The sequence below is a fragment of the Punica granatum genome, chromosome 4 (assembly GCF_007655135.1).
Source record: "Punica granatum isolate Tunisia-2019 chromosome 4, ASM765513v2, whole genome shotgun sequence".
NCBI classification, from domain to species: domain Eukaryota; kingdom Viridiplantae; phylum Streptophyta; class Magnoliopsida; order Myrtales; family Lythraceae; genus Punica; species Punica granatum.
The window spans coordinates 27,870,950-27,894,258 of NC_045130.1; the positions used below are offsets into that span (position 1 = coordinate 27,870,950).

At 37.7% G+C, this 23,309-nt stretch overlaps 2 protein-coding genes and 2 long non-coding RNA genes across 5 annotated transcripts; 2 read left to right on the plus strand and 2 right to left on the minus strand.

The window, feature by feature from the left end:
• Positions 1-2,442: 2,442 nt before the first annotated feature.
• On the plus strand, positions 2,443-6,469 carry LOC116203375 (derlin-2.2). Its single transcript, XM_031535071.1, has 6 exons — positions 2,443-2,750; positions 3,387-3,486; positions 4,830-5,044; positions 5,132-5,215; positions 5,682-5,735; positions 5,947-6,469. The coding sequence occupies exons 1-6, from the start codon at positions 2,652-2,654 to the stop codon at positions 6,127-6,129; spliced, it is 735 nt and encodes a 244-aa protein (XP_031390931.1). The 5' UTR covers positions 2,443-2,651; the 3' UTR covers positions 6,130-6,469.
• A 3,154-nt stretch (positions 6,470-9,623) lies between these two features.
• LOC116203376 (tobamovirus multiplication protein 1) lies at positions 9,624-15,130 on the minus strand. Of its 2 annotated transcripts, XM_031535072.1 has the most exons (11): positions 14,711-15,128; positions 14,201-14,291; positions 14,031-14,083; positions 12,891-12,983; positions 12,714-12,785; positions 12,058-12,130; positions 11,858-11,903; positions 11,675-11,738; positions 11,093-11,146; positions 10,357-10,437; positions 9,624-10,249 (listed from the first exon to the last, which is right to left on the minus strand). In XM_031535072.1, exons 1-11 carry the CDS (start codon positions 14,867-14,869, stop codon positions 10,157-10,159), a joined length of 879 nt encoding a protein of 292 aa, XP_031390932.1. In that variant the 5' UTR covers positions 14,870-15,128; the 3' UTR covers positions 9,624-10,156. The 2 variants fall into 2 exon arrangements, with proteins under 2 accessions (XP_031390932.1, XP_031390933.1); XM_031535073.1 differs by lacking the exon at positions 12,891-12,983 and having other exon boundaries at positions 14,711-15,130.
• A 4,262-nt stretch (positions 15,131-19,392) lies between these two features.
• Positions 19,393-19,805, minus strand: LOC116203377. Its single transcript, XR_004156250.1, has 2 exons — positions 19,684-19,805; positions 19,393-19,577 (listed from the first exon to the last, which is right to left on the minus strand). It is a non-coding gene; the product is annotated as an uncharacterized LOC116203377 (long non-coding RNA).
• Positions 19,750-21,296, plus strand: LOC116203378. Its single transcript, XR_004156251.1, has 2 exons — positions 19,750-19,855; positions 19,960-21,296. It is a non-coding gene; the product is annotated as an uncharacterized LOC116203378 (long non-coding RNA).
• Positions 21,297-23,309: the final 2,013 nt, after the last annotated feature.

A 23,309-nucleotide genomic window follows, 5' to 3' on the forward strand; every position in this document is an offset into this window, starting at 1 on the left:
GTATCTTCCCTATTTTACCGAGATATGGTGATCAAGTAAATTGGACAATATTTCTGAATGTGGTAACATAATATATCCAAAAACTCTATAAATATTTTATTCATGCCTAGGGTTAGGCTAATTGTCACTTTGCACATCTTTCTCGCGCACGTAAGACTCGATCTGACTTGAGTGACCAGAAAGGGAAATCGGGATACGGCCCCCCGATTCCCCCTCGTGCAAACATTGGACTCAATGTTTGTGGTTTGTGGATTCGCCATCAATCGTTTGCACTTTGATTTGCTCGTGGTCGTGACCTAATTTTCTAGATCCCAAAACAAACCATAGGCCAAAAAACTAGTAATATAAATGAGTCTTTATATTATTTTAGAAATTATTTCACTAATTTCCTGCCATTAATGACATACCATTTATTATATGAAGATTCAATTTTACATATATATATATATATATTATAATAATAATGTATATAGATTATCATTTTATTTTAAATTTTTTTCTCTAGAATAATTTGATAAGTGCTTTCGATTATTTAATTATTTGATTTATCTATCTATGCTCATTTATTTGGCATGAAAATGGTTATATATATGACATGGTATAGTTTTGGGCGGATGGTATTGTGTTGGACTTGTTTATATGTTATGGTTGTAAGTCGAGATAGCATGGCCTGATTCAACAATTTTGTTTCATATTATATAGGGAAAATAGCTCCATATAGCATAGTTTTTACTTTATTTTCACTTCCTAACACGTTTTTTAAAGTTGTTACGATCTAGCACGAATCACCATTTTCTTTCCGGATCTAGCACACCGTTAAACTCCCTCTAAAAATCGTTAAACTCTTTCTTCCTCCTCCTCCTTCACGACTTAAACGTAGAAGCAGAGATATCAAGAAGGAAGAAGATGTCGCCGAAGCCAAGAAAATAATGATGAAGATGGTCACGGAGATTGTTGGTTGCTTGAGGCGTGAAGGGAGTAGGAGCAGTAGCCGTTGGAAGCTGCCGAGAGTTGTTGGGAAGATCAGGAAGCCATGGGAGGTCTGTCTGTGATGGTGAAGGTACTGAGGATGGGAGAGAGCAGCCGAGAGATGGTGGTGAGGACAGGGAATAGGCGTCGATGTCTGTTCTCTGTATGCCCCTGCCCGAGAAGAGAGAGAGTGAGAGAGTGAGAGAGGTTTGTGGAGTGACAGAGCTGAGGAGCAAAGGATGGTCACGGTGACGTTGTAGTATAGCCAGGAGTAGGCTGGTCAGCTTGTAGAGGAAAAGGAGAAGAGGAAGAAGAGTAGGTTGGTTGCAGGTCTATTCAAGGAGTGGGTGTTCATTGCAGGTCCCGGACTTGCAGGGAGGAAAAAGAAGAAGAAAAAGAGAATATCGTTGGTGATGGTGATTGACGTGTGATTAGATGGAGTTTGCACGGAGGGCGTGTGAAGCAGAGTCGGTGGAAGCAAAGTCGTGAAGCAACCAAGAGTAAACGGGTTAGCTTGCAGAGGAAAAGGAAAAGAGGAAGAAGAGTAGGTTAGTTTTGTTGCAGGTCTGTTCAAGAAGTGGGCGTTCATTGCAAGTCCCGAACTTGCAGGGAGGAGAAGAAGAAGAAAAAGAGAAGAATTGTTGGTGATGGTGATTGACGCGTGATCAGATGGAGTTTGCAGGGAGGGCGTGTGAAGCAGAGTCGGTGGAAACAGAGTTGTGAAGGAGGAGGAGGAGGAAGAAGAAGGTATTTGACGGTTTTTAGACGGAGTTTAACAGTATGTTAGATCCGAGAATAAAATGGTGATTTGTGCTAGATCGTGACAACTTTTAAAAACGTGTTAGGAAGTGAAAATAAGATAAAAACTGTGTTATATGAGGCTATTTTTCATATTATATATTATATTGTGCAAACTTAAATTTTATTTTCTTTATACGGAAAGTTCACGGTTAAAAAGTTGAAATCTCGAATCTGAGTTCAAGCTTCGGAAACCGACCCGAAAAATCCAATTGTTAGTAATTGGTTTCTTTCACCCTAAGTGTTTCTCTGGCGGCCTTGAGATTAAAAAAAAAAAAAAGGAAAATCAGCTGAAAAAGGACTGAGCTCGAAAATATGTTCAAATATCCAAGCCGATCCGACATTTGACTATGCCCCTGCCAAGTTCCATAACTAAATAAAAAATCTTTTGGTTTCATGTTAAGGCGGATTTATATTTAATTTAAACCAAACCGCTTGGCTTAATTTATATTCACCTAATGCCCAATGATGACTAATCTAAATAACACGCAAATCCTTTACTTATCATAAATAAATAAATTACACACAAATCCTACGTGGTAAAATCTGATTGGTCGTTCCAATAGCGACACTCTACTCTATTCGTTCCTCCGTTGTCACTTTCTTAAATACATCGAATTAACAGAAAAAAGAGAGCTTCCATTTTTCGTAGCAAAAAAAGAAAAAGAAAAAAGTGTTCCCCTTTAATCATTTTCTTTTTCTTCTTCTTCTTCGTCTTCCATTAAAGGGGCCGTGGGATTTCGCTCTCTTCCTTCGACTCTTCTCCCGCACCAGCCGAGGAATCCAAACCCATCCCTCGAGACCCTTCTCGCAGCTCCCCCCCTTCCCTTCACCCGAAGAACGGAGCAGGAGAAGGGAAGAAGAAAGAAGAAGCAGCAGCAAAAATGGCGCAGGCAGTAGAGGAATGGTACAAGCAGATGCCCATCATCACCCGCTCTTATCTCACCGCCGCCATCATCACCAACATCGGCTGCTCTCTCGAGGTATTGCGCCCCTCCCCCCTCCTTTTTACTCAATTTATATAGACGACCCATCAATTTGAGTGGCCTTGTTATTTAGATTGGATTTTAGGCATTGATTATGCATTTCTCAGCTCGTTTCTGCTCCCCCTTCTTCCCAAATCTTCTGAGGAAATTGAACACTCCGGGGGTTTTGTAGGGCTCTAGAACGCATTTGCGGGGCGTCAGTCTTTGTGTTTGTTGCAATGGGCGCTCTTGATTAGGGTAATGGGTTGGGTGCTCTTAATTGGGGGATTTTCGTGAGTGGTCTGTTATCTGTGTTTGCGAGTGATTTTGGATTTACATGTTTACGCGAGTTCATTTTTCCATGTTTCTTGATTTACTCAGTCGGGGAAGTAGTCATTGGACTACTTCAATGGTTGGAGGCATTGTAGCTCGGGCAAAAGTGGATTCTTTGCTCGATTCCAATAGGAATCTGGGTTCAATCAGATAACTGGGTTTTTCGGTTTTAGTTGATTCTGAATCTTTATGCTGGATTGCTGTTTCCATATCTATGTCGTCACTAGCCTTGGCATGAAGTGGACTTAATGATTTGGGTGGATGAAGCAAAGTTTAGCTTCTCTCATGACTGATGATTCAGGGTCGTCTTGACTTTTGCAGATAATATCACCTTACAAGCTTTACTTGAACCCTGGATTGGTGTTTAAACAGTACCAATTCTGGCGTCTCATCACCAATTTCCTCTACTTCCGAAAGATGGGTATGTAAAAAAAGCTTCTTCTGGTGTTTTCGTTCTGAAGATGATGAAATGGGATAAATGTCTGACGAAAGTGTGGCAAGTAATGCTGGTTGAAAAATTCTTTTGGTGTGAAAGGTTTCATTTAGTTTGTACTGTAGAACGAAGTGGATTTGTTTTCAAAAATGGACCAATTTATAGGGATGTCGAGTTCAACTGTTGATTTTTATAGTGTTGCTGGAAGATTATGGACCATGTTGTTTGGCCTCACAATGAGTCAAATTGAACCAGCAAGTTGGTGTGTTTGAATTTAGAAATTTTTTTAACTCAACTCAATTCCATTTATCTTCAATTCAACAACACAATTATTACTTTTCCCTTTTTTAAAAATATTTTTAACCATTCAATTCAATTTTTAATACTAAATTTTCTCAACTATTTATTACTTTTTTCACAATTCAACGACACAATTATTACTTTATCTCAACTATTCATTACTTTTTCTCATTTTTTCTCTTAATTCAAGGACACAATCATTACAAACTAATTAAAACCAAAACTCAACTCAACTCAAATACCAAGCACATTTAGTCTTTAGCATAGTTCGACTGTCATTGAGATTCATGGATGTGTCTTTGTGAGGATATGAACATCGATGAAATACGCATACCTAGAATAATACAATTTTCTCTACTTGGCTAGGAATGGCTTAACTAGTCTCATTACTTTGTTCTCTCTCTTTCATCCATGGTAACAAAATTTCAGTGGAGAGCTCTAACTGATCATGGCAGCGGTTCCAATCTTTATTAACACATATCATGATATCAAGTCTAAAAATTGCAGCTGTATTATGTAAATAAACTTAGTCATTTAGTATGTTGTATTTGATTTGAAGCTATGATGGTTTTTAAAATATATTTGTCCCAAACATCACAAAATGTTGCCTTGAAGAAAAATGACCAATTTGTCAAATTAGCTGGTGTTCCTTACATGTTATACATAAATTCATTGCTTTGCTTCATAATCTTTATTAATTGATATTTTCAATACCAGATAAGTATAATTTTAGGCTCCAACTACACACGTCACATTGCCATGGCTTTGTTACCTACTTCGTCCTCAGCTCCTCAGTTTATTGCAAGACGTAGTCGCAGTTTCTATTTATACTTGTTTCAAGCTTTTGTACTATGTGATTGATGTTGCAAGACTGCTCTATGGTTAGTTTATAGATATTTTATGAGCTCGAATGGGAGCTCTTCCGAAGATGGATGGAAATGGGGGATGCAACTGAGAAGTCTACATGTGCATTATATTCTTCCATGGATTACAATCAAGAATCTTTTTTTCTTTTTTTCATTCTGCTGCAGACTTGGACTTCCTGTTCCATATGTTTTTCCTCGCTCGGTACTGCAAGCTTCTGGAAGAGAACTCCTTCCGGGGGAGGACAGCGGACTTCTTCTACATGCTCTTGTTCGGAGCCAGTGTCTTGACAAGCATTGTTCTTATCGGGGGAATGATACCTTATGTCTCAGAATCATTCGCCAAGATCATATTTCTTAGCAATTCACTGACCTTCATGATGGTTTGTCTCTCTCTTTACCTTTATCAGTTGATTGCTTATTTGCAATTAGTTGCTTCATAAGCAACATAATTTGTTCCTATTCTGTAGGTATATGTGTGGAGCAAGCAAAATCCTTTCATCCACATGAGCTTCTTGGGGCTGTTCACTTTCACTGCAGCTTACCTACCATGGGTGAGTAATCTCTTCTACATCTCGTCTATCTTAGAAGTTACTGAATAATTGTTGATCTTGCCCTGTACCGATGAGGTGGAGTTGATGAAACATAATATATTGAGTGTTTAAAAATCAGTTATAAGTTCCTCAGGAAGAAGAAAAATGTTTGCTCAGAGAGAGGTTGGCGAGACTTCTTAAAACCATCACTTCATGGATCGTGTGTATTTTTGACTTTGTTGGTCCTCTTTTCTCTGACTTTAAGCATCCAATCTATATAGTATTATCAACAGGGCCACCGTTCTGCTTCGCGTTCTTTCGGTTATAGGTTTTGATTTATCAAATATATGATGCTTACTTGATCTTGATGGCTGCTTCATTTTTTGTTTCCAGGATTCGGCTTTTTTTTTTTATTATTATTGTGACATATCTGTTTGTCTTCATCTCAAGAATTGGAGATGATTGAGCTTTGTATGCTTTGTCGCAGGTTCTTCTGGGGTTCTCAGTCCTCGTCGGTGCGAGTGCTTGGGTGGATTTATTGGTAAGTCATGAATCTAGATGAGTCTTATGATGGTTTTTGTTAGACGAGATTAACTTCTTTCTGATTAATTTGGATGGATAATTTGAAGAATCAGTAACCTCGGTCCCCCGAACGAAGGAATGCAGATCGCAATATTCAGTTCTTTAACCTTTGCAGATGTACCTTGCAAAAGCTGTTCTCTTAACATTTGTCGGTCATCACGTGTATACAGGGAATGATCGCAGGACATGCCTACTATTTTCTCGAGGATGTATACCCAAGGATGACTGGGCGTCGGCCCCTGAGGACTCCTTCGTTCATCAAGGCCCTGTTTGCGGATGACCCCGTGGTGGTTGCTCGGCCTGCAAACGTCAGATTTGCCGCTCCCCCTGCCGAAGAAATCCACCAGGACTAAACATCGTGTGGAGCACTCCCAATACAGACGCTGTGGATTAATCAATTATATCTCCACCCCATGTTAAATTTCCTAGAGCTGAGGATAGGCAAGGTTAGCGCGGTTAAAGATTCCGGTGGGCCGTTTTGTGAGTCAAGGACAAAACCCAGGTTTTATCTCACGACGGTGGCTCCTGAATCGGATGCTTTTGTAATTAAGTTTTTACTCATAATACCTTAAAAACTCTTCTTTTTCTTTTGCTTTTGACGATCTACTCATTGTATATGATTAAAGTGCTGGCGATGGTACTGGTGAATTTGAGAGCCTGGTGTAAACAAGGAGATCTGCGGTTTTGGGGATATTTGCTGGTAACACTATCTCGTCATTTGGCATTACGAGGATATACCGATAAGATTACAGGGAACGAAAGGATTACCATTTAGCATCCAAATGTTGGACTAAGATCGTATTTCTTAAGGTTATCACATTTGAATAAGATCGTACTGGGAATTCTCTGCATTTATGTCGAAGCAAATTCATGTGTAAGTCGACTAAGCCAGTCCCTTTGCGTACGCCATCAATTCCTTGGCTTGATTTTGGGGATCTTCAATTCCTTGGTTTGAGTTTGAGGATCTTGGCACGCCAAGAAGCAACCCTATATGGTCACCAGAGGCGCATCTAAGGAGAAGGGAGAAATAAAGGAAAAACGAAGGGTCGGGCGGAGGTCTGTCAAACAGCTGCACGACTGCCCATTACCCGAAACCGAGGGCTGAGAACGGTCTTCCAGCGTAAAACGGTGGCCCCCTGGACGACGGAGCTGTAAATTTACATCCTTAGTTTGAGAGTTTCGGAACATCGACAGGCGCCCCTATATGATCACTAAAGGCCATTCCAAGAGAACAGAGAGGGAAAAATATTAGAAGAGGGATCTGTCAGACAGTCGAGCGACCGTCCAGCACCCAGAATCGAGGGCTGGGGACGATCTTCAAGTGTAAACCCGCATCCTATATGATCACCAATGGCGCATTCAAACTCAAAGGAGAGGGTAAATTATCAGAAGACATAATCTCAGCGAGTACAGTCATTAGCTTACACTAATATTCATTTCAAAAAACATCATAATCTCATTATTTCATCTCAATTGCATCACAAAGTGAGGATTCCATGATAACAAACGCTCCTCATTATATAGATGTATATATATCTGTGTGTGAAAGCAAAACTATGTTGGTCCCGGTCAATGGCCTCAGAATGGTCTATTTTTTAATGGAATTTTCTCAGTTTTGGAGTTATTTTTTATAAACAAAATTTTTAAATTTTTAAAAGTAAAAAAATGTAGATTTGTGGAGCCGTTCTTTATTTTCTCGATTTTTTAGTTTTCTTTTTTTTAAAAAAAAATTAAAAGATATAAATATAGATTTATAAGACCAATCGTTACTTTCTCGGATTTTTCCTCTAAAAACGATTTTTTTAAAAGTTTTTTTATAACATATAGATAAAGATTTATGTGACTTGTCATTTTTTACTTTTGAATTTTTAAAACTATAATTAGAAGATTAGGATAAAATAAATCATATAATTTGCTTTTTCAAAAACAAATTAGATCACTTTTTCATTTATACGATGTGTCATATATTTACTTTCAAATGCAAATCTAGTCATATTTTTATAGATATAGTTAAAATGGGTTATTTATATTATATTATGGATGACACCTTAGAAATAGCGAAGGTATCCACATAAACTGCAATCAATTTACCTCTTAAAAATATTGCTATCACTATAGTTCTTTAATTTTTTGCACACATGCACGCGAATTTATTTTAATACGCCTATAATTAGACTTCTGAATGTGAGTTTTTTAACTTTTTATTTTTCCTCACAGATAAACTTTTGCAAGGTTCTCTAATTTTATGTATGTGTTAACATAAGACAGATCGTAACACCACATGAATCGTGATAATATTGAAGATAGAATATCATCTTGTCATGATTCAAATTTTTATTTTTAAATTTGTTTTGCATGATCTTGACATTATTGGATTTTTCGATATATACATTAAGTTCTCTTCTTTATTTAATTTTTTCATTTATCTTATTCGTGAAATTAAATTACCATTAGTATTATATATCTAAAAGTAACCGCTAGTGATTGTTAAATTACTATCTTTTTTTTCGGTGAGGTAATTTTATACAATAAAATTAACAAAAGAAAGATCACATGTTATTTTATGTAGCTCATGAATTCCACGACCCATATTAAATATTATATATAAATTGGTAAATTTTAGTGACCACCTTGAAGATTTTTAAAAAGACAGTAACACTCTTTCCTTTTAAAATAAAATATATGTCATCTTTCATTTTGTTGACATGGCACTCAGGCAGTAGTGCCAGTCATCACCATGTGACTGACGCATCACCCCGCCCCCACAAACCCACCCAGTTAATACCCAACTTGATTGCTGACCCGAATTTGACCAGATCAAAAAAGAAAAAAGAAAAAGACAATTAGAACCTAAAACACCAAAATCAATATATCACAACGTTCAGAAATCAAATCTCCTTCTCCTAGTCACTTTCGTCTTCCACCATTCCTTCGTCTTCTTCTCAATCACCTCAAGGTTTCTACATATCCATTAAACCCTAAAACAATGGGGGCTTAATAATTTCCTAAATGAAAAACATCAGCTTATTTTTGTGAAACACATCCAATTGAACTCGTCATCAAAGGATCTTCTGAATTTGGGGTGATTTGAGCAGGGAATTTGATTTTTTCGTGATTTACTGATTTTAGGTTTTAGTTTTTAATTGTTTTTTCCCCCTTAAATCGGGTCGGCGATGAAGTTGGATATTAATCAGGTTGGTCTGCGGAACATGGTGACGTGTTAGCCATGTGGTAATGCTTGCCCAGGTGGTAGTGCCAGCCACGTCAACAAAATGGGAGGTGATATATGTCTTACTTTAAAAGGAGAGAATGTCAGTGTCTTTTTAACAAGATATAATAGTGACGCGACCATTGCAATTTACTCTATGTAAATAAACTCACTCAGGATGGTTTGGGTATAATCCATTTTTATATGTTGAAACTTATAAATCCGCACCCGAAACCGGAAAATGAACATAGAAGGGAGTACTAGCAACCGTACTACCGAACCTGGTTCTGAAAGACCCGAATATTGGGGGCGGATCAGCTCAGTTTTCCAAGTTACGGGGTTTGTTGCTCAACTCAGCCATAGGTTTCAAGGCTAGCGATATGTGCTAGGCTAATAAAGTAGACTTAAAAGTTATAAGCCACCAGCAAAGAAAACACATGAAGCGAAAAAAGAAGCGAGTACTAGCAACCATACTACCGAACCTGGTTCTCAAAGACCCGAATATTGGGGGCGGATCAGCTCAGTTTTCCAAGTTACGGGGTTTGTTGCTCAACTCAGCCATAGGTTTCAAGGCTAGCAATATGTGCTAGGCTAATAAAGTAGACTTAAAAGTTATAAACAACCAGCATAGAAAACACATGAAGCCAAAAAAGAAATTGATTCATAAATCTTACAATGGCTCATGCTTACCGAACCGGTCCAAAAAGCAGGAACACATTACACCGTTTCTACAATAGCTACTCAATCAACTCATACGAACAATGAAAAATTGTTCAAAAAAGAGGAATGGAATGGATGAGGAGAGAGATGACAATGTTGAGGCCTACAACACTAAAATGACAGGCACTTAGCTAATTCCACATTTTTACCCAAGTAGCTGCATCTAGCGACATCCCGGAAAAACCAATCTCAAGTCAATGAAGTAATCAATTGAAGATATCTCCCCATCAACAAACTGCAGGTATCTCCACCGTGATGTACAAAATGCAAAATAAGAAAAAAAAAAATAATGCCGGCATCATGAGCCTACCGGTAATGATACATCTTGGCTCTGGATATTCTTCTTCCAGACGGCTTTGATTTGCTGCTTCCCGTTATTGCACAACTTGTGAAACCACTCTCCATAAGAGTAAAAGAATTTAAATCCTAGAAAACAGAAATGAACCTACTTGCTATCTGATGGGATGGTATTGGGCTGAGATCCGCTTGGGAGGCAGCTTTCGCAGGATGTAGAGAACTAAAGCGGAAGGAAGAATCTCAACGAGCTGTAATTTATGCCAATGACATTCAGACACTCGTCAATAAAAATTTAAAGAGTCACCATTTAACTGAAGTTTGCCCAAATAATTTTGAGAGAAGGGTGAGAGAATACCGTATAATAGATCAAGTTCAAGATTGGATGATCTAGGACGTCGAGGGATGCGTCCTTTTCGTCGAACGCAGACAGAAGGACCTGCATATCAAGAATCATGTTAAGTAGTTGATGCAACAACAAATCTCAATCATGGAATTGACGGAGCTAGGGAAGATCCTTTTACTTGCTCCCCTCAAGTTCATCAGAACTGTTAGTGCTTTGCCAGAGGGTACACAACTTTTGCCTGAAAACGGTTCTCTATGGACTTCTAATGAGAAAGCCGAAGCTAAGTGCTTAACTAGAAACACATATTTTCTCCTCAAGTTCATGTCAACTGGTAACGTGGCAGCCCAGACTATTTTAGTCCATAGGTAGACAATTTTTGGTGATCATAAAAATTGCCTCATCATTCCCTCCTAAGTCCTAACCTAATCCGAATCCGATCAATTTGTCCCTGTACTGAACAATCCCTCATGGCTTGTCCACTGGAGGGTAATGGAAAGGGAATGCATAGCATGAATTCATATTTTGGATGGTCCTCTTTCATTTTGACTTGTCGATGGGCTAATAGGGAGATTCCCCATCCCCAGTCCATGATAATTCCATGCTAACACCTTGTCTAACTCTAGACAAATAGCTTACATCCAATGCAAGATAATTGCAAGGCAAAATGAGAAGCCTGAATGAAATTTCTGCAAGCATCAGAGAAGATTTCCCTAAAATCTCTAGTTGTAATATTAAGAAGAATGCTTACCACAAAACATCTGATGAGAAAGCAAGTGAAGCATATGGCTGTAACAGATCCAACCTATTCGACAGAGAGAATGTGATTTTAGCACGATGATGAATGATTGAAAGTTGCAAATGTGCCATTCATCTCTTTTTCAACAATATATATTGTTTACTTTCATGTGCCGCCATAAGAGGAGGATTCCTGAGTGGATGAGTTGCATTAATCAAAATTTTAAATGAAGTTTGATATTGATATTTACTCGGAAAAACTAAAGTTGGATGTGCACTAACATGGTTATTAACAGTGAACAAAATTTGCGCGCACTGTCTATGGTATGTTGGATGTTCAGCCAAAAAAAAAAAGAAAAAAGACATATTTAATCATGTCATCTTGATTTTAGGAGCAACAGATAAAATTTAGCTTTATCTCAGTAGGGGCTCTGTAGCTATAAATCAAACGTAAACCACAATGATCAATTAATTAATCAACTCAGCTTGCCAATATTTTTGGAGGGAAAAAAAATTATGACAATGAAAATATAATTGCTGCACTCTATCAGGCTTGATGATTGAATTATGAACCACATAGGTAAGGGCATCGTACCTCATGAAGCTTCTTCCTTCTTCCCTTAGATTCAATAGGAAATCGTCTAAGCATGAAAAATAATCTGGCCATATTTACGGACAAATTGAAAGTCCTAAGTGAGAAAATCACAAAATAATATAGCAGAAGAATTGAGTATAGAAAATTTATTAACTATAAACATCTATTGCACTTCGGACTCACCTTCCACCATACACCAGGAAACCCAATGCAGCAATTATTGAAATAACTGCAAGAACAAACATTATGATGTTAGTAATAAGTGTAATTCAATTGCCAAAAAGCTGGGCTGAGGGCCCGACTACAATAATTTGCTTTCCAATCAAAAGTTTCTTTTAGGGATAAATACTATACGATCAAAGTTTATAGAAGCAGAGCATAACCTGCAATAAAAATCTTCCCAATAAGTTCCACCACTCTGTTGTCATCTATCCACAAATAAATCCAAATGCAAGCCTGATACCAAAGACTTATAGTAAGTGTACACAAAGTACCGGGTTATAATAATGGACACTAGAAGCCCCAAGAGGACAGACTGGCGGCGAAGACTTGAGTGCAGACTCATCTTCCACAAAAGGAAAAAATCAACATGGACTCCTAAAAAGAGTTCCATTTTCTTTTAGTTGATCTAGGAAAACGGTTGATCCACTTCCATTTTCTGAAGAAAAAAATACAAGGATGGAAAAATAGTATTAAACAGTTCTATCCCACAGCCCTGACAGTCTTAAGAGAAATTTATTAACTAAAGGAAAGCTGGGAGCTGGGAGCAGAATCTGCTGCAACTAAACGGAGCACTTGCCCTGGGTACCCTTAATCAAACATTATGGACTGAATCTGTTTCAAAACTTAAAATACAGTCAATCAGTACATGAATTGTCAGGAAAGGTTTGGAAGAGTATATTTCACATCTATAGATCAGAATTTATGGAAATGTAAAAAAGTAGCAATTATTTGGCACTTGTCGATCTCACACAAGCTGCTGACCAGATTGTGAACGACAAGCAACTAAATTCAAAAGAAAAAATTAGTGGTAAGACACCTGTATAAAGTACATTCCACCATTCACTGAAAGATAGATCGTCCTAAGCTTATCTGTTGGTAAACTTCTTGCCTGATCAAGAAAAAACATCAAAACATACAATTATTGATCAATCATATATTAGACCAAGATTCTACCACAACCTTATAATAAATAAATAAAATAAAAAAGACTCGCCTGATGATATATCTCGGCCCAAAACAAAACCAGTAGGGTGTATGTAGAGAAAAATAGTAGACCAGGTAGATCCAAGAGAACAAAAGTCAAGACCTGATACAAGATATAGTTGCACAATGAGGAAAACTACTGATCCATTCAGGGTCGGAAGTTTAAAAATCGGGGCAATTGGCACATGCATACAAGATCTCTGTTGATACTATGCAAATGAGATCATCCTTTTCAGATATCAGCATCTAACCCCTTTAGTGACTTTGGCTCTTGACCAATGGCAACTAAATAAGTGAAGTGATAGATGCCCAGTAGGCAGAGTAAGGTAAAACAGTGTGACCCATAAGAATTGTAACATCCATAAGCTCTTAGGACAAAGGCCCACAATTAATTGACTTTTAAATTTGGTCTCACAGTGACTATGCAGTCTTTCTATAACATGTAGAGAGAGTTAAGAGACAATCCTCATCCAGTTTCCCATATGGGTCAAAATAAGAGAAGTAATCAAATACTGTTCCTATATTGGGAAGAAAATGCTTTTCATTGGTACTTTTGAAAGAGATAAAAAAAAATGTGAGACATCAAGAACCATTCAAAACTACTATAATATTGAAGAATGCTACAGTGGGTCAAATAATTCTTTGATATGTGTGGTCTGTGGGCCTAGGCGTTCAGCGCAGTGGCAATGGTGATGGGGGTTAAGGACTCAAGATTAAATCCACAGTAACCTTAATAAGTTTTCAAAATATACTTGCTTAGTCCAAAGGATTGACATTAGTCTTCTGCTTAATAGATTTTGGCCTGTGAGAGAACATGGGATTTATGTTGCGTTACGGATTGTACTCTCTAGTGCCCTTAGAAACATGACAAATTGCTTTAAAATGCGCTTTATTTATTACCGGCAATATTTCATTTGGTTGCCCGCGGCTCACCCATTTATTACGTTGCACAATATACAGCATGAATTTGATTTAGTAATGGCTGATAATGCGCCTTTGCATATGCCCCTTGGGCAATATGAAATCTACAAGAGATCATAAGTAATGAATGACAGAACCAAGGACTATAATATCAATAAATGCAGCATACAGAAGAGCAAGATAAAAGGTGTATGATGAAAGTTTACTGCATAAAGTATGTTGAACTAACCTTCGGATGCAAGTTGAAGTCTTGATTATGAAATCCAAACACAACAGCACGTACTGCAAACGTGTATTTCCAAGATTCAGCACTGACAATCTATATATTTATTGCACGAAGAATTGATTTGACAAGAGATCAGCTAAATCTGAGAGCCTATCAAAATCATGAAGCATTACCTCCATTGACAACGAAGTTCATGAGATGAAAAACCTTCTGCGTCGTCCAACCATACTCAGGCACTCTCAATTCAATCCTTATCAATTGTATCTGCATATCAGAATATTCACATCATGGTTGATCCATCCACAAAAAATTCATAAATACGCCAAGAAAGACTGGCATGTCGGATTAATTTATTCGTATGCAAAATGAAGGAATCGTAATCGAACAAATACAGTGAACAAGCTTTAACGCGCATATGAAAGAATCCACTCAATCAAAGTGAGCACCCAATTGCGCAATCCGAGTCAATTAGAAGCTGAAATTTATAAAATCGACAATCAGGACGGCCAAGTCACTATCAACTCAACTCAATCAGTTACAATTTGCAGTGAGAGCAAACCTTACTCTATTCTAGTAAAGCAAAATCAGCTAAATTTACGACCTTTCGGATCGATATGTACTCGCAACGACTAAAGAAAAATCAACAAACAGCAGTAGAGGTAGAGAGAAGGAGAGAATGAGACCAAAGCGACGGAGGCGACGAGGGCGTAGGCGCCGCAGAGGGAATAGAAGATGCCGTCCTGCCACTGAATCGACTCATTGACCTCGTCCCACCAGTCGGAGACCAGAACTCCGACCTCCGCCGGGTTCAAATTCAACCTTGACGCCCCCACCCTCCCCATTCTCCTCCTCCTCCTCCTCCTCCTCCTCCTCCTCCTCCTCCTCCCTCCTCAGAAGCAGCTGCCAGCAGCCGCTGCTCCACTGATACCCAAGTCAAACCCTCTCTATAGAGAGAGAGAGAGAGAGAGAGAGAGAGAGAGAGAGAGATGCAACTTCTCGAAGGAAGGAAGAGGAAGAGCAATCAGACAGAAGCGAGGGAAAGAAGGAAGGAAGCTGAGCAGTGTGTCCGTATAGAGAGAGAACTTTGGCTAGTAATCAATCCGATCGATAGTCAGAGTGGAGGAGCCCTTGCTTTGCCATCAGAGGGGTTATGCTCAGCTACGGCCGGATGCAGGTGAATCCGCTACCCCTGGCGAACTGGATTGGCGGGATTCTGGGCACGGTTTGACCGTTTTACCCTTCAGTAGCACGTTCCCGTGCTCGGGCTGTTCAATGGCTTTTATTGGAGGCGGGGCAGGTGACTCATACTTTTGTAGACACCAACCAAAACACGACTGCCGTTTGATTATGACCCCCTTATTATGACGGAAATGCCCCTTCTACCTAAGAGGCAGCATTTATTTGAGTAAAAACGAAATATCTAGCCAAAAATAATATATATTAAATAAAAATTGTAATACGAGTGTTCTCATATATTCTAATATTTGAGGGAAAAAATTCTAATAACCAATTTAAAAATTCTCCTAATTCAATAATTTTATTCGTAGTGGTATGAATTGTAATTTACGCGGCGTTATGGAATCATATACATATGAGTAATACTAGATGCATATTTTTCAGGAGCATTTATATAGTATTTCTCTTATCAAAGATAACCTTCAAGTATTATGAAAGCTTTTGTAATTGGTAATTAAAAAAGAGGGACCAAGTGGGCGGCAAAATTAATTCCTTCTATGCAATGTATGCATGTAATTCAGTCCGTTGGCCGAGTGAAGATTAGACATCCATGGCATTCCTCTAATCACGATTCGCCCCGTGACGGAGGTTGAATTGGGGTCGAAGAAATTTTCTAGTAATCAATAATTATCGCACATGTTGAATTTTCTTTCCCAAAAATAAAAAGGAAAAAAAAATTAATAATTGAAGGATGAGGAGAACCGTCAGGTTGAGATGCCACGAATGATTCCTCCGGCCGTAAATGGGGGCCCCACTCTGCTGCCAACGCACGGGGCGGTGATGGCCGGGAAACTTTTCCTCACAGGGAGACGAGTAGAAAGAGCTGACGCTCTGAATGGGACGGACGGCTTTGGCGGTGTTCTTTGTCCGCCGGAAAACGACACTTTTTTTCCTTTCTTTTTTAACATTTCTAGACAAATTTTTCATCAATTTGGCCGGTCATTGGATAATGAAAAGTATATTCTCGTGCGAATTTTCTTTATTTTTTTAATCATATATGTGGCCAAGTGATTGTCCAGCTTATCTCGATTCGTGAACCTCATCGTACGAGTCAAAACGAGTCATCCGCACTCGTGCTAGAGATTCACATAAATTTAATCTTGTTAGTATGATCTTAAAGGTATTTAAACTTTGGCGGGGATTTGAGGTTTTCTTGTAAATATGGGTTATGTACGGTGAACCACGTCTCTTCTTTACTCGGGCTTCATATATTAGAGCAAGTCCAATGGGTAATACTCATTTGAGTACTAAGTTGGGCACTACACATGTTACAACGGTGCCATGTCAAAAAAATATGACATTAACGCTAACTATAAAAAAATCACTCAAATAATTGACACTCATATTAGACCAATTGTTTTAGTATTTTTTCCTCTCTTTCTTTCTCTCTCGCGATTTGGACCCATCACTTTTTTCCCTACTCCTCTCTCTCTTTCTCTCTTTGATTTTTTATTTTAAAAAAATTAATTTCCTAAAAATACAAACTTTTCACATTTTATCAATTTTAATACAATCTTTTTTTCTTAATCTAAAATGTACGAACTATTAATTTAATATTAATTTTAACACGCGTCAATTTTTCCGTTAATTTAAAAGAGAATGTATGATCACACCTTCCCATTAAGGTAGTCGAGGTTGCCAGCGAGCTTATAGGGGTGGCGGATGAAGCCCTTACTGCTCGAATTTGAAAAAGAAAAAGTAAAATCGAGAAAAGAATGAAGGGGATAAGTGGTGGAAGTCTTATCCACGGCTACCTTTCCTCTAATTGAGGTTACCAGAGACCTTTACCAACATGAGCAATCCCGATTGGGCCGGGGATGATTGTCGTTGAGGCATATCGATCGGAAAAATAGATGTCATGCTAACATTAATATCAAATTAATAGTTTAAGTGATCAAGAAAAAAAATTGTACTAAAATTGATAAAACGTGAAAAGATTGTATTTTTTTATAATTAATCCCATAAAAAATAAAAAATAATGGGGGCGGGTCGCGTGGGCCCCAGCAGGCCACGCGACCTGCCCTAGTTGCCTGGAACTCCCAGGGGGAGTGCCAAAGGCAGTGCCGCCGCGCTAGAGCAAATCCAGTGACAGCACTGGCACCCAATTTAGCAGCCTCTAGACTTGCCTTATTGATTTATTTGCTTGATATATATTATGATCACGTTATGTAGAACACTGTTGATGAGCTTACTGGGATAATATGTTATATTTTATTTACTTATAAAGAAAGGAAAAATATTAAAATGGATATATATTTATATGTATATATATTTCATATAGTTAAGATTAAGATAGGATGGGATGGATTGGTAAGTGATAATGACATATTATTAATTTATTGGCCAATAAAAGTGATGAAGATATAAGACATCCGCATATTTATGTTTTGTCTATCTACGCCATGAGCATGGGCAAATCGTCTGGAGAGTTGGAAGGAGCATTAATTTTCTCATAAATGTCCATCTATGGTATGCTCTGTTATAAAAAGGCCTCTCGCAAACATGGATGGACCAGGTTGGTAAATTACCACTTGGTTAATACAACACGAAAAATATTTTTCACATCCTTATTATATAACAAAAAACTGCCCTATAAACCTGTGCATTACACAGGATTTGTTTTTTGGTTCTAGTTTTTCTAGAAATTCATTTAATCTTGTGATATGATTCTGAAGCAATTTATTTGAGCTTTGGTGGAGTTATCAAGTTTTCCTTGTATGAATTACGGATGTTTCCATCTTCTGCATTTTGCGAATAACATCTCTTCTTTATTTGGGTTTCATTTTCGATTATATTACTTGTTGGATAATCACGATAAAATATTGTTGCTGAGCTTAATGGATAAAATATTAAAATGGACATATTCTCCTAGTTAAGATAAGATGGATTAGATGGACTGGGTACGTGTCATCCATAAATAAAACTAAAACTTTTGCTTGAATGAGATGCATGTCAAGCCAATAAATTTTTGTTTTTTATTTAGATTTTTTATATTAGTTTATAAAATCTCATCGATCTAAGACTTATATATATATATATATATATATATATAATTTATTTACATAAATATAAAATTTGTATTTTAAGTCGCCACCAATTTTCAGTGAAATGCAAGATTACTCCAGCGTATTGACAATCCTCGCTTAGGATGATCATGGCCGTAAGATACTTTAAATGAATATTGAATACCACTTAAGATTAACATGGTTCTCAATAATGAGTTTGCAATTAAATTTATACTTAATAAAAATTATAAAAATTGTAATATTTCGTATATATAGGTTTGTTGTATTATTATAATAATGTGCATATTTTCAAAAGTTATAATGCACCCCATATATTTTTTTACTTTTTATTACTAAATAAAAGAATCCTCGTAATTTTACACAAAAATAAAAAATCCTCATAATATTTGATTACATTCTAGCACAATATCATGGGTCAAAAAGGTATCGGAATCAAATGAAATATATTGTAGTAAGACAAGCATAGTAATAGTAACATATAAAAAAAATGAGATACTTAATGCAAAGGAATTAAGTAGAATTGTATGCTAATAAACATAGTGACAACTCTATGTGTAACACAAACAGATATGATACAGTTATATCTACAAACCATGAATTAATATTTTAATTTTTATTAAATTAATTATATCTCCATATTTAATATTTCATATAAACTTTTGCAATTTTATACTTTCTTATCATGTTATCTAATTAAATTTATCATTTTTCACGTCTATATGCTTATTAAACTAATACAATTTTGAATTTAAAGTCTTATCTCAATTTTAAAATATGTAAAGCAATGTTAATTTGTTAATATTTTATACTTTTTAATATTACTAATATCATTTCTCGTATTTCTATTATGTGAAAATATTATTTGATTGATATCTTTTTTGAAGAACCGCGGCATCGCGAGGGCCCGTTGCTAGTAATGATATAAAAAGTTGCGTAATTATGTTTTGTCTAAAGTCTATCTATCTACGACATGATCATGCATGGGCAAATCGTCTAGAGAGGCTTTTTTTATAATTAATCGTCTGGAGAGATTTTTCTTTTTAACTGAAGAGTATATTAAATTAAAGCAAATCAATGAGAGTCTGCTGAAAGATCAGCTACAGTACATAGGAAATAAGTTCCATTTACATTTAAAAACAACATCTGAGAAAGTAAAATAGGTGCTAAGTCAAAAATTACTAAACTTGCATTTTGATCTCTCCCCATCTTTGCTAGAACATCAACTCATCCATTTGTCTCCTTGTAAATGTGTGTGGGTCGAACCTCACTCATTTGTGCGCACAGTTTCCTGCAATCATCGATGATAGGTTGAAGCAGAGTATTAGTACCATCACCCCACACCCAATCAACAATTAATCGAGCATCAACTGGAATACATAGGTTTCTAACACCACCTGAAAGGGCTAATTGTAGCCCTTGACGGAGTGCGGTAAGCTCTGCCACCGGGATAGAAGCGTGCCCCGGGTTCATGCTAAAGCCTTTCAACCAATTCTCACAGTGATTCCGAAGCAAGCCCCCATAACAAGCCCACGGACCCCTCAGTGTTAAGGGTGAAGAAACCTTCAGGTGGGGCTTCCCATTTTAGTAGAATTTGTTTGGTAGGCTTTAAGGGTACTTCTAGCAAAGGAACTCCAATACTCAACAGTGAGCTCATTGGTATGGGTGTACAGGTCACCATGGAGAGGTTTGTTGGAGAATATTAGACTGTTTCGATTCTTCCATAAATTTTGAATGGCTATCTGGAAGAAGGTTCCCCACGGAATTCCTAGAGAAGGAAGGTTGAGAGGAGGAGCAATTAAATTTGATCCAGTCTCCCAACGGGATAAAGAAGGTGGCTCGTTTAGACGACGAGATGCAAACACTCTCCCAGAAATCACGAGCGATGGGACACTACCTAAGAATATGCAGGATTGATTCTTCTTGGCAGTTGCAGAAGGATCATCGTGGGTCCATAGGAAGACCTCTGTTGGCCAAGTGAGATCTGGTTGCCAACTTTCCATGACAGAAAGCCAAATAAAAAGTTTGATCTTGGGGATGGCGTTGCTCTTCCAAATCCAAGACTAGTCCGCTTTAGGCGACAAATTGGGACAGTTGAGGAGAGCATAGTAGGGGATCTTTGTTGAAAAATACCCATTGTTGGTGAGGCCCCATACAAAACGATCTTCATGATTTGTGGAGGAGCTGAGAGGGATGCTGGTAATGGCTTTCCTGATGTCAGGGGGGCAGAGAAAGGGGATGTTGTTGAAGTCCCATGATCTAGAGCTCGAAATGATCGTGCGAACAGTCCTTGAAGTCTCGGCTTGAGGTAAAGGGCCCTGTATACAATCACGTAATGGGCGATTATCAAACCAAGTGTCGTTCCAGAGGTTCACCCTGGATCCATTATCAATGGCCCATTTGGATCCTCTGTCCCATGCAAGCAATTCCACTCTAAGAGCTTTCCAGTTAGCCGATCCTTTCCATAATAAATCCTATCTTTGATTCTCCATTTTTTGTTTAATGAGGCGAGCCCAAGGGGTATCTTCCAGGATAGCTCTCTTGACAAACTTCCCAAGGCATGCTTTGTTCTTGAGATCAGATCTCGAAATACCTAAACCGCAATCAGCCTTAGGGAGAATAACCGTGTCCCGATTTACTAAATGCATCCTTCTCTTCTCGGATGAGGAACCCCACCAGAAATCGCGATTTAGTCTATCAAGAGAGAAAGTGATAGACTGGGGCAGCATCGCGCATTTGTATCGGGCAGGATGGTATGGCTGTCATAACCGACTTTATGAGTACCACTCTCCCTACTTGCGATGACAATTGAGACTTCCAACCCGTGAGTGTCTGTTGCATTCCGTCCACAATATATGAGAAGTCTTTGGCTCTATTCGATTTGAGGCCAATGGGGAATCCTATATACTTCCAAGATCATCAGTTAGCTCAAACTCAAGAGTATTGGCAAAACGATTTATAGCCTCGGTTGGTGTATTCTTTGAGAATAGGATTTTTGTATTTTGGGTGCTGATTCTCATCTCTGATTTCTCGCTGAAGTCATTACGGATACTCGAGATAGAATTCAGAGTATTGGTGTTAGCTTTCCTAATTAAAATGATATTGTCGGCAAAGAGGAGATGAGAGCACCCAAAACATCATCGCCCTGGCTTAATTTCCGACCACTTATTCGCTTGAATAGCGTTTACAATCATGTTGGAAAGATACTCCATACAAAGGATGAAGAGGTATGGTGACAAAGGATCGCGTTGTCGGATTCCTCTAGAGGGTCGAAATTCATGAAGGTAGCCTCCATTGAACATCACAAACACAGATGTTGATGATACACACTTTATGATAAGCGTAATCCAAAATTTAGGGAATCCGAAGTGGAATAGAACTGTGCGAATAGGCCAACTGCCATCGCGTGAACTTCATTTGCCAATTGCCAAGTAGCTCTGACTAAGTCTCTAAAACTCCAATGGGAAACCCATATTGTTTCAAATTGGAAAGGCCGGGGCAATTTGATCGTATTGGAAGGCTTCATGGAAAGGAGAATGGGGCAATGGTCAGAGTGCGACCCCGGTAGGTATATGACTAAGGCTTCTGGGGAATTTAAGTCTCCAAGATGGGTTGGCTAAGACACGGTCCATACGTTCTTGATTAAGCGTGGAAGAGTCCCTTAAGTTCGACAAAGTGAACCAAGCTTGGAGAAGCTCAAATCTGAGAGACAACAATCATCTATACCAACACTGCAGGGATTCATTATGGAAGTGTAGGCGATATTACCCCCTAATTTTCCATTATGGGAGGAGATATCATTAAAATCTCCTAATAAAACCCAAGGTAATGAGTCGGAAGTAGCATTATTTTGCTCGTTAATGTCCCATATGCTCCTATTATAAAAATGCCTCTCCTCATAATTATCATGGTCCAAGTTGGTAATCTTTACTACCCGCTTTGATAGTAAGACATGAAAATATTTTTCACATGCACGTATATAATACAATAAAACTAGCCTATAAACCGGCACATTGCACGAATTTATTTTTAGTTTTTTATTAAAAAATTTCTTGGTGGATGAATTCTTACAATCATATTGATTATTATCAATTTAGATTGTCGTGTTTTAATTTATTTATATTTTAATTTTATTAAAAATTACGATATATGTACGGTTGTAGTTGAAATTGACAACATTGTTCTTTTACGAACAAAGCTAGATTTATACAAATAAGTCAAGACCTACAAATAGATTGATGAAATACCTTAGATAATCTCTACATGCTATCATCTATCTATAAAGTTGATTTCACCTAATCAGTAGAGAATTAGAATTGTATTCACCCTCACCCAAATTATAGCGTGTGATCATAATGGTAATTTTATCTTATTGTAAAATTACATTTTGATTTATTATTATTTTATGTATTTAATTAATAGATCTAACTCGTTCTCACCTAATTAATAGGGTAATAGGCAAATTTCAGAAAAAGAAAGAAGCACCTAATTTCCCCCATTTTTTTTATAATAGAAAATGAACAGCATTTGAAATTCAGACATATACTTTTTGATTTATTTTGTTTATATTTTTTTCATTTTCCATTAATTTTTCCCCTTATCCTTATAAATTTCGAGAAAATAAAAATGATTTTCAAAAAACAAAAAAGAGCGAATAGAATAGAACGATATGACTTGGTTGTCGAGATGCAAAATCTCCAGCTCCGGTCAGATCTTGGGCCCATGCGATTTGGTCTCTGCATCGTGGCTTAGACCAGTCGAGGTTGAGCTTAGCGAGGCCCATCAATGGTTAGGCTAGCTGACCTCGCCTCGCGTGGCTCTGGGACCTCCAAGGGGAGCTGTGCTACGATCTTCGATTCGGCTCTTCCGATTCAGTGGGAGGTGACATTTTCGTAATAATCATGAAATACATGGCCATTTTTATCCAGAGAGGGGTTCCGAGGATAATCCTCCGAAACTTTTCACAGGAATAATAATTATTGCCCCCAGGTGCCAAAAGCCTATATGGGCTACAACCCGATTA

Excerpts from the sequence above, each read along its gene's own strand:
- LOC116203376 (XM_031535072.1), bottom strand. The coding sequence starts at position 14,869 with ATGGGGAGGGTGGGGGCGTCAAGGTTGAATTTGAACCCGGCGGAGGTC. Across the intron at positions 11,904-12,057 it reads TGGGAAGATTTTTATTGCAG|TTATTTCAATAATTGCTGCA; the intron begins GTTATGCTCTGC and ends TTGTTCTTGCAG. Across the intron at positions 10,438-11,092 it reads TTCTCATCAGATGTTTTGTG|GTCCTTCTGTCTGCGTTCGA; the intron begins GTAAGCATTCTT and ends CTTGATATGCAG.
- LOC116203375 (XM_031535071.1), top strand. The coding sequence starts at position 2,652 with ATGGCGCAGGCAGTAGAGGAATGGTACAAGCAGATGCCCATCATCACC. Across the intron at positions 3,487-4,829 it reads CCTCTACTTCCGAAAGATGG|ACTTGGACTTCCTGTTCCAT; the intron begins GTATGTAAAAAA and ends ATTCTGCTGCAG. Across the intron at positions 5,216-5,681 it reads CTGCAGCTTACCTACCATGG|GTTCTTCTGGGGTTCTCAGT; the intron begins GTGAGTAATCTC and ends GCTTTGTCGCAG.